This window comes from Rhinoraja longicauda, chromosome 4 (genome assembly GCF_053455715.1).
Source record: "Rhinoraja longicauda isolate Sanriku21f chromosome 4, sRhiLon1.1, whole genome shotgun sequence".
Taxonomy (NCBI): Eukaryota; Metazoa; Chordata; class Chondrichthyes; order Rajiformes; family Arhynchobatidae; genus Rhinoraja; species Rhinoraja longicauda.
The window spans coordinates 23,097,981-23,113,404 of NC_135956.1; the positions used below are offsets into that span (position 1 = coordinate 23,097,981).

Below are 15,424 nucleotides of genomic sequence, written 5' to 3' on the forward strand. Positions count from 1 at the left end.
TAAAGAAATTCCTCCTTGCCTCCTTTCTAAAAGAGTGCCCTTTAATTCTGAGGCGAGGACCTCTGGGCCTAGACTCTCCCACCTTTAGAAACATCCTTTCCACATCCACTATCTATGCCTATCATTATTCAGTAAGATTCAATGAGGTCCTTCCTCAACCTTCTAAACTCCAGCGAGCAGAGGCCCTGCGCCATCAAACACTCATCATATGCTAACCCACTCATTTCTGGAATCATTCTTGTAAACCTCTGGACCTTCTCCAGAGCCAGCACATCCTTCCTCCGATATGGGGCCCAAATTTGTGCTCGGTACTCCAAATGCGAACTGACCAGTGCTTAGGCATTACATCTCTGGCAATATCATTGGAGTGAAGTAGGGTTATAGGTCCTAGGTGTTTCAACAAAATGGTCAAACTGATTCAAGATTCAAGATTCAAGATAGCTTTATTTGTCATCCAATATTGGACGAAATTCAGTCACCCACAGTCCAACAATAAAAGCATTAAATAGGCATTAAAATTACACAACCCCAAAAACACAGTCCAACAATAAAAGCATTAAATAGGCATTAAAATTACACAACCCAAAAACACACAAAAAAAGAAACATCCATCAAAGAAACATCTATCACAGTGACAGATATATGACTTGAAACATTGTTTCTTGGTCTAGAAATATTGCCGGACCTGTGGGAGTTTACAGCATTATCTGTTTTGAACTAGTTTTTTTTTGAGGTGGGGGTGTAAGACAATAGAGGGGAAGTGACTATTTTTCCCCCCTCTATTACCTGTAAGAGGGCAGGCAAAGGAATGAACAAATGCCATCATGAAAGAACATTGACATTTTTTTTTTGTCAAGAGAGCACTGACAAATATAATTACCATTGTGGGAAGTTGGCAGTCATTGTTGATGAGAATTATTAGTGCTAACAGTTGGACTTGTGCATAGGATTAATAGTGATTTGAGACTGTGAGGATGACTGTCAAAGTATGCAGCAGGATATAGATCAGCAGCAGAAACTGGAGAAAAAGCAGATGGAGTTTAATCCGAGCAAGTGCTGAGGTGTTGCATTAGGGAGGTCAAATGTCAGGGAACATATACAGGCACTCCTCAACTTGTATAATAGGCGACCCATGTAAACTTGCATTTTTGGAAGCAATTCTTTAAGCCCACTGCTTTATATGAGTTATCCATCTTGGTGGTCACGGCAGCAGTGCCCCACTGCAGTTTCAGCAAGCCAGTCAACTGTTTTTGTGGATGCTCCCTCTTAGTCTCCACTGCGAATAGTAAATTTACCCATTCACAGAAGCACCTCTGTTTCCGATGTAAGATCTGATTTATGCAAGGGTCCGTGGTACACTTGCCTTCATTGGTCAGGACATGGAGTATAAGAGTCGGGAAGTGTGTGGGAAGGAACTACAAATGTTGGTTTAAACCGATGATAGACACAAAAAGCTGGAGTAACTCAGCGGGACAGCAGCATCTCTGGAGAGAAGGAATGGGTGATGATTTGGGTCAAGACCCTTCAGACTTGGGAAGTCATGGTGCAACCTTATAGGATTTTGATTAGGTTACATTTGGAGTATTACGTGGATTTCTGAACATCCCATTACAGGAAGGATGTGGAAGCTTTGGAGAGGGTGCAGAAGAGGTTTATCAGAATGATAAAAAGAACACAAGGTGCTGGAATAACTTAGTGGGTCAGGCAGCATCTCTGGAGAACATGGATAGGTAATGTTTTAGGATGGGACCCTACTTCAGGATATTAGCTACAGGGTTAGGTTGACAAGACTTGGAATGCTAATGCTGGAGGCTGTGGGGAGATCTGATGGAAGTAAAGAATTGAGAGGCATAGCAGTACTGTCAACCTATTTCCCAGAATGGAAATTATCAAATACAAGAGGGCATAGCTTGAAGATGAGAGGGGCAAGGTTTAAAGAAGATGTGCTGGGCAAACCTTTTTAGAGGGTATTGAACCTGTTGCTTGGGATGGTGGTAGAGGCAGATATGATTGTGGTATTTGAGAAGCTTTTGGATAGGCACATGGAAATGCAGAGAATAGAAGGATATGCATAATGTGCAGGCAGATAAGAGTTTGTCTTATAATTATGTTCAGCACAGACATTGTGGATTGGAGGGCCTGTTCCTGTGTTGCATTGTTCTAGGTTCCAACAGTATGGGTCAGGGGCCATGACCTCGCCGGCCATGCAATCACTCTATTGAACGGATGCTGGGACAGAAGACGACCCCGCTTTGCTGATGCCCTTGCTAAATGCTGAACTGCAGTACAGGGCGTGCCCTCCAGATGGTGTTGCGTGGGTCAGAGGGCGTGACCTCGCCTGCAGTGCAACCACTTAATAACACCAGGATAAGCGCTCAACCAAGAAAACCAAGCCCAAAGTATCAAAACTGCTTATGCACATTAATGCTAAGGACAATAACTAACTCTGTATGCAATAATAAGTTTATCTACATGATAACAAGCACATAAAAAAAATGATTGCCTACATGCAAGTGTATCATTGAGGTTATCAAGTGGGCACCTCCCTTCACTGGTGTTTCGTTGAGTTAAGCCGTCGAAACCTCGCGAAGGCTCAACAGTTAGTTCTGGTGTCCCAGAACCACCCCCCTCAATATCTGCCCTCACCATCTATGCTACCAGTATCTACTCAATAAAGGAAACAACAGACAATTGATTCAAACAAATGCAAAACACTCGCATCCTGTCTTGCACTTATCCTAACCAATCATTAAACATTCATAGCGCCACAAATATCAATATCACATAAAACCGGGATACACTTACACACAATACACTTACAAAGAAAGACAAATACCACGCGTTATACGTTTCTTTTCTGCACCCAACAATTGGTTCTCGACGGCTACCTTGAACAAAGGTATATCCTTGTCAACTCTCTTTATTTGCTTTGGATTAATTCGGCAGGATGCGATTGTTATTTCCTATATTCCTATCGTGTCCTTCCTAGTCCCCTCTGTCTCGTACCTTGTGAAATCCCTTTACTTACTCGGTACGTGCTGCTGTTTGTATCGGCACCAATAGTTCATGGTTGAGAGTTAATGGTGACATTTGTTGAAGGTTGACAATTCTAATACCAGTTAGTGATCGCTTTGTTGACTGAACTTTGGTACCATTTGATAGGCAGGGTTTTGATGATTCTGTTTCAGTGCAGACAGCGGGAACTCCTGAGCAGAAGAATGGGTAAGACACTTGACTATTTAAAAAAATTCATTTGTTTTTCTGTTTTAAAAAATGTATTTACCTGTAGCTTTCTCTCTGCAACTGCTTGATCTGCTGACCTTCTCTCCAGAGATGCTGCCTGTCCCACTGAGTTACTTCAGCATTTTGTGCCTACCATCAAGTCTTCGCCGCCATTCAATCGTGGCTGATCTATTTTTCCCTCTCTACCCCATTCTCCTGCCTTCTCCCAATAATACCAGTCAGTGATCGCTTCACTGCCTGACTGCATATGACCGCATGGTTCGAGTCAGTCTTTTAGGGAATAAAAGTGTGCGCTCAGACTCTCCCTCCTGCTGCTGGTCGACGCCTGTTGTAGTGGCGAACCATGGATCACAGTGGCAACCAACGGTGAACAACTATATGGGCGCTCGATATGAAGATTGATTTCTCTGAATTCAAGTAATCCTTGCATCCGCTCTGCGTGTCCCTCTCCCACCCTAGTCATCGTACTAGTTTTACTGTCGTCCTGTTACGCTCCTAAGTCTGCATTAGGTGATTGCGCGTAAGGTCGTGAGGTCAAGGTGCGTGACGCACGGAGTCGCTCAAGCCATCTGGAGGACATGGCAGCTTACGGCATACACGACCAATACATGCAACAGGTACATTCTTACCTTTAAAAAGCCGGCAAAGGCCAATTTCTGTGCTGTAAAAAATTAGGAAGAAGCTGGAGGATCCGGCGGAGGAATTGGAACCAAGAGAAGGGCTGCCAACCTCGAGGACGCAAGAAACAGCTGGGAAGACGTCTGGCCGGCGGGAGAAGGGGAAACGCGACCGGGAAGGGAGGCAGGAGAGCAAAGTCGAGAAGCAGGGGGCCGCCGACTGGCCGGCGGGGGGAGAAGACAAGAAGAGGAAAGGACGGGGTTGAGCGAGCTGGGAGAGGAGCAGCGGGCCGAGGGGTCTGGAGATCTGCTGGGGCAGAAGCAGCGAGCGCTGGAGGTCAGTGACCCGCCGGGGCCTGAGGGCGAAGGGCCCAGGGAGCCGAGCTCGACGGCCTTGGAGGAGGAGGTGGTGGAAGACGAGGAGCGGAATGTCGAGCCCGAAGAGGAGCCGGGGAGAGGCCGATTGGTGGCGGAGGCCGAGCAGCAGCACGAGCTGGGAAGGGCGCAGGGAGCCTAGGCAATAGGCGGAGGACCAGGCCACGGCTCTGCTTGGCGGCCCTAGCCTCAAGGTGTTGTGCGTCGGCCAAGTGGAAGCGGACCCCGGCTGATGGAGAGGGAAAGCTGGCAGAAGGGCTGGAGGGCCAGCAGGAGTGGCGAGGGGGCGAAGAACCGCAAGAAGTGAGGCGCAGAGCAGGGGCGCCGAGCCTGGAGGAGCGAGGAACGCAAGAATGGGGAGAGGTGTCGGGACACTCGGAGCGCCGGGAGACTCGGAGCGCCGGGAGGGAACTGGAGACGTGCTGATGGGAGAAGCCGAGTTTCAAAGTGCAGCCGCAACATTGAACTGCAGTGCACGGCGTACCCTCCAGTAGGCGTTGCGTGGCAACAGTAAGGGTCAGGGGCTGTGACCTCGCCTGCCGTGCAATCACTCAATAATCGTTGTCACCTATCCCACAGCTAACAACGGACCAATGTGGGCTCCACCTTTCCTTGATTTTGGTTGCTTTTTGCATATCATAAGATCATAAGCAATAGGAGCAGAATCGGGCCTATTAAGTATACTCTGCCATTTTATCATGGCTGACCTATCTCTCCCTCCTAACCTCATTCTCTTGCCTTTTCACCATAACCTCTGACACCTGTACTAATCAAGAATCTATCTACTTCTGTCTTAAATATATCCACTGACTTTGCCTCCACAGCCCTCTATGGTAAAGAATTCCACAGATTCACCACATTATGTTCCATTCATTTCCCCTAAGTGCAGTCTATATCTCTCGTTCCCCTTTCCCCTGACTTTCAGTCTGAAGAAGGGTCCCACCCATTCCTTCTCTCCAGAGATGCTGCCTGGCCTGCTGAGTCACTCCGGCATTTTGTGTCTGTCTGTCTGTGGTGTAAACCAGCATCTGCAGGTCCTCCCGACACACGTGGGCGCTGTGGGGTCGAGTTGCAATGTCGTCACCGAGCTGCCCTCCAATCGGCAGCCTGGGCCGGCGCCCAGTTACAGGTGACGCCGCTCAGCCTCCTCAGCTCATTGGGCAGTGTTGTGCAGCCGCAGTGGAGTTTTCTTGGTGCCCCGCCTCGATTTCCGTGGCAACGTGGAGGCGAGGAGAGGCAAGTCGCTGCCTCCGGCCCTTCATGGTTTAGCAGCAATGTCCGGCGCCAGAAAGGTACCCGGTGTGAGATTACACAAGTGCACTGATATTGTTTGCAGCATTAGAGACAGGAATGTGCGGACATGCAAGACAGCATCTTCAGAGGCTCTATCTGACCACCTGAGTTTCTCCAGCACTTTGTTTTGTTCAAGATGCCAATATCTGCAGTCCCTTGTGTCTCCTTCTAACTAACTAATTAACTATCTCACTTCCTCCCCCCAATCATCCCTCCATTCCCTCACAAACTGTTGTTCACCATGCCCTTTTGCACACTGCCCTTCACTTACTGTTCCCCACCATTCTCTCATCCCCCTTTGCATTCTGCCCCTTCCTTCCCCTTCGCACCTGACACTACCATCATTTTCTTCCTGTCCAACACTGTTCCACCACCTTCGAAATGATGGAGACACGAGACTGCAGATGCTGATGGAGGAACTTGGTGGGTCAAGCAGTATCTGTAGCAGAAGCAATTGTGGATGTTTTGAAATAGGGCAGGTCTGAACCAATAAAAGTTTAAAAAATGGCACATTTCCTTCCCAACATGAAGTGAAAACGGAAGGCTCTTCCTTGTACCAACCCCGTAACTCACGTCTGAGCCACATCCACACAAAAGCATCTCATGAACTTTGGGATCAGATCTTAAAATTGACAATTTGTAGTCTCTAACCTCTGGTGCTGGTCCAGTTTAACTTTGGGCCAATGCTAATTGGCAATGTTAATGATTGTTTTACTAATGAAGATCAATAGGAAGTCGATGGAGTTGTTTTGCTTTGAGACAATCCTGGCCTAGAATGATGTTGTGATAATTGGTAGTCACTTTTCAGCTGCAGATGGCAAGGCAATATTTTTCTTGGCACCATGTAAAGTGAATTGAGTTGGCAGAAAGCTATGATCTTGACAGTGGAGATCTGATTTGGGGGGCTACATCCAACAAACACTTTTTGGATGAAAAGGCGCAAAGTGCTGGGGAAGCTCAGAGGATTAGACAACATCTTTGGAGAACATGGAGAGGTGACTTTTTTGATCCAAAACGTTATCCATCCTTTTTCTCCAGAGCTGCTGCCAGACCCGCTGAGTTACTCCAGCACTTTGTGTCTTTTTTTTGTGAAACCAGTCTTGGCAGTTCCTTTCTACTCTGATAAAGATGATTGTGAATGTTTCTGTCTTGCCTTTTACACTCTGATGCGATATCTGAATTTATTGGGGATGGGTGTACCATTGGAGTTTTGACTGACCTACGTCTGTTCTTGAAAAACTAAAAACTGGAGATGTTGAAAATCTGCAATAGAAAAAGGAAAAAGTATGAGGGATGTGCAGCAGATTAAGCAGCAAATGTGGAGTGGATAAAGGAGTTAATGTGTCAGGTCAAAAACCCTCAGATGCTGCCGGATCTTTTGAGTATTTCTAGCAATTTTGGCTTTTATTTTGAATTTCTGGCTTCAGTGTTTGGTTTGCTTTTCAGTGATTTGGGAGTGTACTTGCCTCTCACTTAGATGAAGGGATTAAAAGTACCATTAGCAAATTTGCAGATGATACTAAGCTGGGGGGTAGTGTGAATTGTGAGGAAGATGCAATAAGGCTGCAGGGTGACGGACAGGTTGTGTGAGTGGGCGGATACATGGCAGATGCAGTTTAATGTAGATAAGTGTGAGGTTATTCACTTTGGAAGTAAGAATAGAAAGGCAGATTATTATCTGAATGGTGTCAAGTTAGGAAGAGGGGATGTTCAACGAGATCTGGGTGTCCTAGTGCATCAGTCACTGAAAGGAAGCATGCAGGTACAGCAGGCAGTGAAGAAAGCCAATGGAATGTTGGCCTTCATAACAAGAGAAGTTGAGTATAGGAGCAAAGAGGTCCTTCTACAGTTGTACCGGGCCCTGGTGAGACCGTACCTGGAGTACTGTGTGCAGTTTTGGTCTCCAAATTTGAGGAAGGATATTCTTGCTATTGAGGGCGTGCAGCGTAGGTTCACTAGGTTAATTCCCGGAATGGCGGGACTGTCGTATGTTGAAAGGCTGGAGCAATTAGGCTTGTATACACTGGAATTTAGAAGGATGAGGGGGATCTTATTGAAACATATAAGATAATTAGGGGATTGGACACATTAGAGGCAGGAAACATGTTCCCAATGTTGGGGGAGTCCAGAACAAGGGGTCACAGTTTAAGAATAAGGGGTAGGCCATTTAGAACGGAGATGAGGAAGAACTTTTTCAGTCAGAGAGTGGTGAAGGTGTGGAATTCTCTGCCTCAGAAGGCAGTGGAGGCCAGTTCGTTGGATGCTTTCAAGAGAGAGCTGGATAGAGCTCTTAAGGATAGCGGAGTGAGGGGGTATGGGGAGAAGGCAGGAACGGGGTACTGATTGAGAGTGATCAGCCATGATCGCATTGAATGGCGGTGCTGGCTCGAAGGGCTGAATGGCCTACTCCTGCACCTATTGTCTACTACCGATTTTCAAAATATGCTAATGAAAACACCATCATTAGAGGTGCCATTGTTTTCTGAAGAAGCGAGGGGGTGTTATCACTTAATTTCTTGGCTAGTACTTTCGAGGTCAACATCACAGAAATGATTACATGTCATCTTTGTATTGCTGCTTAGATGAACTTGTTTTGAATTTGGTTGTGGCAGTTCCCATATTAAAACAATGACCATGCCACAAAAGGAATCCACGATGGTTAGGAGGACCTTGACTTGCAATATATAAAAGTATACACATAAGTATTCTCTGCCACAGAAGGCAGTGGAGGCCAATTCACTGGATGTTTTCAAGAGAGAGTTAGATATATCTCTTAGGGCTAACGGAATCAAGGGATATGGGGAGAAAGCAGGAACGGGGTACTGATTCTGGATGATCAGCCATGATCATATTGAATGGCGGTGCTGGCTCAAAGGGCCAAATGGCCTACTCCTGCACCTATTTTCTATGTTTCTAAGTATATAAAAGTATGCATAGGCTAGATAGTCAGAACCTTTTTTCCAGAATAGAAATATCAAATGTTAGAGGGCTTAACTTTAAGGTGAGAGGGGCGAAGTTTAAAAGAGACGTGCAGGACAAGTTTTTACAGAGGGTGGTTGGTGCCTGGAATGCAGTGAGATGACAGAGACACGATAGTGGTGATTAAGAGGCTTTTAGAAAGGCACATGGAGATGGAGAGATGTGGATCACGTGCAGGCAGATGAGAGTAGTTTAAGTTGACAATATGTTTGGCACAGACATTATGGGCTTTAGGGCCTTTCGCTTTGCTGCACAAATCAAGGTCCTCTCATTCTATTTGTCAACCTTGAAAGAAAGTTAAATAACATTTTTTCTGACTTGGTGGGATTGTAAAAATGAGAAGTAAATCCAATTGGTTGCAGATTTGTTTATTACAAGTATGCAATACTACATATTTGTCTATTTTTCAGAGGAAAAGGACTATTGCAATGACACAGGGATTAATTTCTTTACATGATGCGGACGTTGCTTGCAAGAGGGCAAATAGCCTTGCGAAGAAATTTACACCTTCAGTTGCAAAATCATGGGACTATTGCGGAGAAGGTTTTCAAGAATTATTACAAAAGGAAGTAAGATAATTTAATATTGTTAGGTCGTAAATCTTGTTTTTTATTTCATTGGTGACTATATCACCAATGCTTTCTATTTCTATCCTAATCTCAGCAGTTTTATTAGCCATGTTTCAAATATGCACTTGTTGTATATAATCTATTGGTATTGTCTTTTATGAACTTCTGTCCTTTAATTGACATTTGATACAAGCCAACCCAGCACTTAGTACTGAAATTAACATCTCCCATAAAAAACATAACATCACAAAATGCCGGGAATTCTCAGCAGGTCAGTTAGCATCTGGGGAGAGAAGAGCAGTTAATATTTGAGGCTGGTAGCCATTGGTACGGGGAAAAGTAAGAGATGGATCAAGTTTTAAAATGAAGAAAAGAGTGTTCGGCTAAACATAGAAACATTGAAAATAGGTGCAGGAGGAGGCCATTTGGCCCTTCGAGCCAGCACCGCCATTCATTGTGATCATGGCTGATCATCCACAATCAGTAACCCGTGCCTGCCTTCTCCCCATATCCCTTGATTCCGCTAGCCCCTAGAGCTCTATCTAACTCTCTTTTAAATTCAACTAGTGAATTGGCCTCCTCTTGCACCCTCCATAAAGAAAACATAAATTAAGGTTTGGGAACTACTGTAGGGATTCAGTGGGCCAGGCAGCATCAGTGGAGGGAAATGGACATTTTGGGGTACCTGCACGCTTAATTTCAGTGACTGGTGTACAAAGACATCCAGGTCTCGTTGCAATTCCCTTTACCTAATCTGACACCATTGAGATAATAATCTGCCTCCTTGTTTTTGCCGCCAAAGTGGATAACCTCGCATTTATATACATTATACTGCATCTGCCATGCATCTGGCCACTCACTCAACCTGTCCAAGTCACCTTGCACCCTCCATAAAGAAAACATAAATTAAGGTTTGGGAACTACTGTAGGGATTCAGTGGGCCAGGCAGCATCAGTGGAGGGAAATGGACATTTTGGGAGAGACCCTTCCTGTGGCCTGAAGAGTGGAGAGAGATATCCAGTGTAAAGAGGTGAGGGAGGTGGGCAAGAGTTTGCACGCAATAGGTAGATCTAGGTGAGGGGTGTTGGGTTAGTGGATGGAGTCAAGTGGGGAAGAGGGGGCTGCAGAAAACAACAGAGGCTGGGGTGTGAAAGGTGAAGGCTGCTCAGAACTGCAGATTACAGAATTTAATGAGCAAGGAAGGTAAAGTATGGGACCAAATATGGGAGGTGGGATGGGCAGTTTGGAACAGTGTGGGGAGAGGACCTGATTGGAAGAGTGTGTGGAGATGGACAGATGAAGTGTTTAGTTTAGATTAATTTAGAGATACAGAAAATACAGGAAATGCTCAGCTGCTTAGGCAATGATACTATCTCTGATTAATGACCTATCAGAATAGATTTTGTGAGAATGGATTCACATGCTGGATAGAAACAGAAAATAGGTGCAGGAGTAGGCCATTTGGCCCTTCGAGTCAGTACCGTCATTCAATATGATCATGGCTGATCATCCAAAATCAGTACCCTGTTCCGGCTTGAGTTCACTGCCTGGATTAGAGCGATAAGAATAGATTGGATAGACTCAGATTGTTTTCTCTGGAACGCCGAAGGTTATGTCATAAAGAATAGAAGTAGAATTAAGCCACTCGGCCCATCAAGTTTACTCCGCCATTCAATCATGGCTGATCTATCTGTCCCTCCTAACCCCATTCTCCTGCCTTCTCCTCAAAACCTCTGACACCTGAGGGGAAGCCTGACGAAGGTAAATAACATTATGACATGCTTGGATAGGAAAGACAGTTAGAACCTTTTTCCCAGGGTGAAAAAATATCAAGGACTAGAGGGCATAGCTTTAAGGTGAGAGGAGCAGTTTTAAGGAGCTGTGCGGGGTAAGCTTTTTTTATACAGGGTGGTGGGTGCCTGGAGCACGCTGCCAGGGTTGGTTGTGGAGGCAGGCCTGATAGTGATATTTAAGAGGCTTTTGGATTGGCACATGGATGTGCAGGGAATGGAGGGTTATGGATTATATGCGGGCAGATGAGATCAGTTTAACTTGGTATCATGTTCAGCACAGACAATGTGGGCCAAACGGCCTGTTCCTGTGCTGTACGGTTCTGTGTTCAGTGCAGTGTGGTATTTTTTGTTGGTCTAAAACAGTCTTTATCTCACAGTTCCAAAGAGGGCTATCAACAATGTCATGTTAATGTAGCTGAAGAAGGGTTTCGAACCGAAATGTCACCCATTCCTTCTCTCCAAAGATGCTGTTTGTCCCGCTGAGTTACTCCAGCTTTATGTGTCCATCTTCGGTTTAAACCAACATCTGCAGTTCCTTCTTACACATGTCATGTTAATGGTTTTGGAGGGCTGTAAAAAGTAAATGTGGTTCTGGTAAGAGCCATATTGAGAGGCCCTCTCCCATACCAGATGTTTTTGTTTCATGCTTTGGGTTTCCATATTTGCCACATTAGAACAATTAGTTATAACATTGTAGGGATATTATTGTGCAGGCAATATTTGAATATCACAAACTATCAATCATTTAGCTTACATGCAGATACAATATAAACTGAGCTCAGTTTTGATCAATAAAATCTTTAATCTGTGTAAAACACTCCTGAAAAATATTATTTTAGATATTGCAGTACAGTATTTTTAAAATGCAGATAAAAACGTTAAAATATTTTCATTTGTTCTTTACGATATTAGTAGTGCCATTTTGAAAACAAAATTAGATCTGAAATGTAATATTTGAAATTAACGTACTTTTCCTACCCATGTAATTGAACATTTTTTAATGCTGAAATGCTATTCATCTCCAAATGTTGTGCACCAGGGTAAGAAATCCATGAGACAAGATTTAAAAGTAGTCCGAAACCTTGCACCTGCACTTCATTCTGCTGAAGGTAATTTTTCTCATTTCAAGTGCTTTCTTGTACTCCCATTGAAGGAGCTGATTAGTCATAGAGTCATAGATTGATACAGTGTGGAAACAGGCTCTTCGGCCCAACTCGCCCACTCCGGCCAACAATGTCCCAGCTACCCTAGTCCCACTTGCTTGTGCTTGGTCCAGAACCCTCCAAACCGGTCCTATCCCAGTCGAACTGTTTCTTAGACGATGGGATAGTCCCAGCCTCAACTACCTACTCTGGCAGCTTGTTCCATACACCCCCCCACCCTCTGTGTGAAAAAGTTATCCCTCGGATTCCTATTAAATCTTTTCCCCTTCACCTTGAACCTATGTCCTCTGGTCCTCGATTCCCCTACTCTGGGTAAAAGACTCTGTGCATCTACCCAATCTATTCCTCTCATGATTTTGTATACCTCTATAAGATCTCCCCTCATCCTCTTATGCTCCATGGAATAGAGACCTAGCCTACTCAACCTCTCCCGAGAGCTCACACCCTCTAGTTCTGGCAACATCCTTGTAAATCTCTTCTGAATCCTTTTAAGCTTGACAATATATTTCCTATAACATGGTGCCCAGAGCTGAACACAATATTCTAAATGCGATCTCACCAATGTCGTTATTGTTATTAGAGTTTAAGTTGCAAGTATCTCTGTTTTATGACAACAGTCCATGGCTGCTGTTGGGAATTTACACACCGTTTCAGCTTTTAATTTGTTTACAAAGGGCACCAAGATCACGCAGCTGCATTTATTCAGTAAGGGGTGATAGATATATATTTTTTAAATTTAATGCCTCTCCAGCAATAGACACTTATTCTAATGTGCAGCGCCACTACTGCTGAGATCAAGTAATTAAGCTTGGTCCAGGATTTGAATATGAAACATTTGGTGTTTGTAGCATGTTGGTAGGTGAAAACATGAAAAAGTTGATTTTCTTCCCCTTTTTAGCCTTTTGAAACTTTAAATAAATAAACAACATGTAGTATCTCTAAGAAATAAAGTGGCAGCTCAATTATATGATTGGCAAAACTATTATTTGCTGTTTACTAAGCCTGTTTCCTACTTATCCTGAGATAAGTATGTCCTGAGCTAAAATACACTATTTTGGATTATTTTGTTCCTTCACTAATACTTATCATTTTCTGGTAAGAGTGTCCACTTCTCTCTCCAAATAATTTATTTAAGTGACAGTTCTTGATAATAGTATTTTAATACATGTTCGGACCAGATGAAATGCATCCATTAAAAAAAGGAAGTTTGTGAAAATTATGAATTTTCCACAAATTTCCTTTGTAGTTTTAAAATTAAGGGGGTTATGATCTATGCCAGAGAACACAATCTCAATTATTACTTTCTCAGAAGACTGAGTTGAAGTGTAGCTCCAAGACTAAAACATCATCTTTGATTTTAATACTCAAATGTACCACCAAGAGTGTAAAGTAAGAGGTATCACCTCCTCTCTCACCAAAAGCACTGTAGAGTAACTTATAATAGGTCTTCAGGGTCAAATTTTGGTAAACAGTTCATCTGAGGTCCCAGGAGGATAAAAAAAAATGTTAAACATGATTCAAATAGGAATAGTGAAGTTTCTTTGGCTAACAACAACATTATAAGCAAACACATTTATTTAATTCCTGTTTGTGGGACACTGCTGTGCACATATTAGTTAGGGCATTGACCTCCATCAGTGATTTATGTTAAAAGACAGTTTATTGATGAAAATCAAGAGATAAATGCAAATATATTTACTGTGTTCTACTTTGTCTATTAACATTAAATGTCTTTTTTAAAGTTATACAATTAAATATTTGTGCTGAACTATTATTGTATTAAATACATTATGCATAATTGGTTGTTTGGAACTTTTTAATGCCATATTAGGTACAACAAACACTGGCAGTCAGAACTTGGAGGAAAGTGCAGAAATTGTGTGGAGTTCCAGTGAGAATGATTTATCAGATGGAGAGGTAATGACCAGTAATTCGAGAGTTACGGAGGAAAGAAGATCCGTTCTAAAAGACCAGAGTACAGCTAACACCTACCACAAGTACAGCTACATGCTTAATTCATTAACAAGCAGTCAGTCCAATGAAGGCAAGTAACTTTCTATCACCCCCAGAAAAATGTGATTATTTGTAAATTGTTAACACCTACCTGCATTGAAGACCCTCATATTTTACAAAGACAGGTTCTGAGGAGGGAAACTTTGGACAGATGTAATTGGAAGGATTAATAGTGAAAATAAGGCACAGCATTCATTACTGGTGATTTCAACATTAATCAATTTTTTTAATACAATAGCAAATGAGTCTCTAATATAATGATCAAACTGTTTAAATCTATCTTGTACAGAATACGAGCTAAATGGGTGGCTCATAACATTTTTATCTGAATGGACTGTCTGATTTTTGCATGCAAGAAGCATTCAGAGTTGTAATATTACATTTCTACATCGGGTGATTGTTTCCTTGCATAACTTTGAAGGTTTTTGGTTGATTTCCAAATGATTGTTATCCGCGGTTTTCTGGTGAAAACATTTGATGATGTATTGCGCCGTGGCATTAAAATGAAAGTCATGTAGGTGGAAAAAAACAATAAATTAGCTGTCAGAGATGTCATTTTAATCATTTTAATTAGAAATAAGGGCCTAATAGTCAAAATGTGGTGGGAGATCAAAGTTATTTGAGGCATGGCACCTGATGTTGTGCTAGATGGGCTGGTTAATAGAACTGAAAGAACAATCAAACTTTCTCAGTGGTGTAAATAATGTTTATAATCCATGAAGGAGAGAGCAGACTGGCAATCCACAAATGGGCTGCTTAATTGGAATGCAAGATATGGTGTATGTAGGGTTTTGGTTTATATTGTACTCAAGGTTCTTAAACATGTTGAATGATAGAACATAGATCAGTATAGTCAAGAGTGTTTTATTGTCATATGTCCCAGATGGAACAATGAAATTCTAACTTGCAACAGCACAACAGAATATGTAAACATTGTACACTGTAAAGCATATAATAAACGAGAAAAAAAAAGTTAATTGTGTGCAAACAAAGTTCCATGTGTTCAATGTATAGCACAGGAACAAGCTCTTTGACCCACAATGTCTCGGCCGAACATGATGCCAAGACCAACTTGCAGGTACAGCAGGCAGTGAAAAAAGCAAACGGCATGTTGGACTTCATAGCAAGAGGATTTAAGTGTAGGAGCAAGGAGGTCCTACTGCAGTTGTACAGGGCCTTGGTGAGACCACACCTGGAGTATTGTGTGCAGATTTGGTCTCCCAGTTTGAGGAAGGACATTCTTGCTATTGAGGGAGTGCAGCGGAGGTTCACCAGGTTAATTCCCGGGATGGCGGGTTTGACTTATGTTGAAAGAATGGGTCAACTGGGCTTGTATTCACTGTAATTTAGGATGAGAGGGGATTTAGGATAAAAACATA

The 15,424-nt window shown here is 43.2% G+C and overlaps 1 protein-coding gene across 5 annotated transcripts in view; it reads left to right on the forward strand.

The window, feature by feature from the left end:
• The first annotated feature begins 5,454 nt into the window (after positions 1-5,454).
• The window catches only part of spidr (scaffold protein involved in DNA repair), a 187,286-nt gene continuing 177,316 nt past the window's right edge, over positions 5,455-15,424 (forward strand). For all 5 annotated transcript variants that reach the window (XM_078397363.1, XM_078397365.1, XM_078397364.1 and 2 more), the window contains exons 1-4: positions 5,455-5,527; positions 8,918-9,076; positions 11,909-11,978; positions 13,864-14,076. In XM_078397363.1, coding sequence (XP_078253489.1) covers positions 5,510-5,527; positions 8,918-9,076; positions 11,909-11,978; positions 13,864-14,076 — 460 coding nt within the window. In that variant the 5' untranslated portion in view covers positions 5,455-5,509. The remainder of the gene's footprint in view (positions 5,528-8,917; positions 9,077-11,908; positions 11,979-13,863; positions 14,077-15,424) is intronic.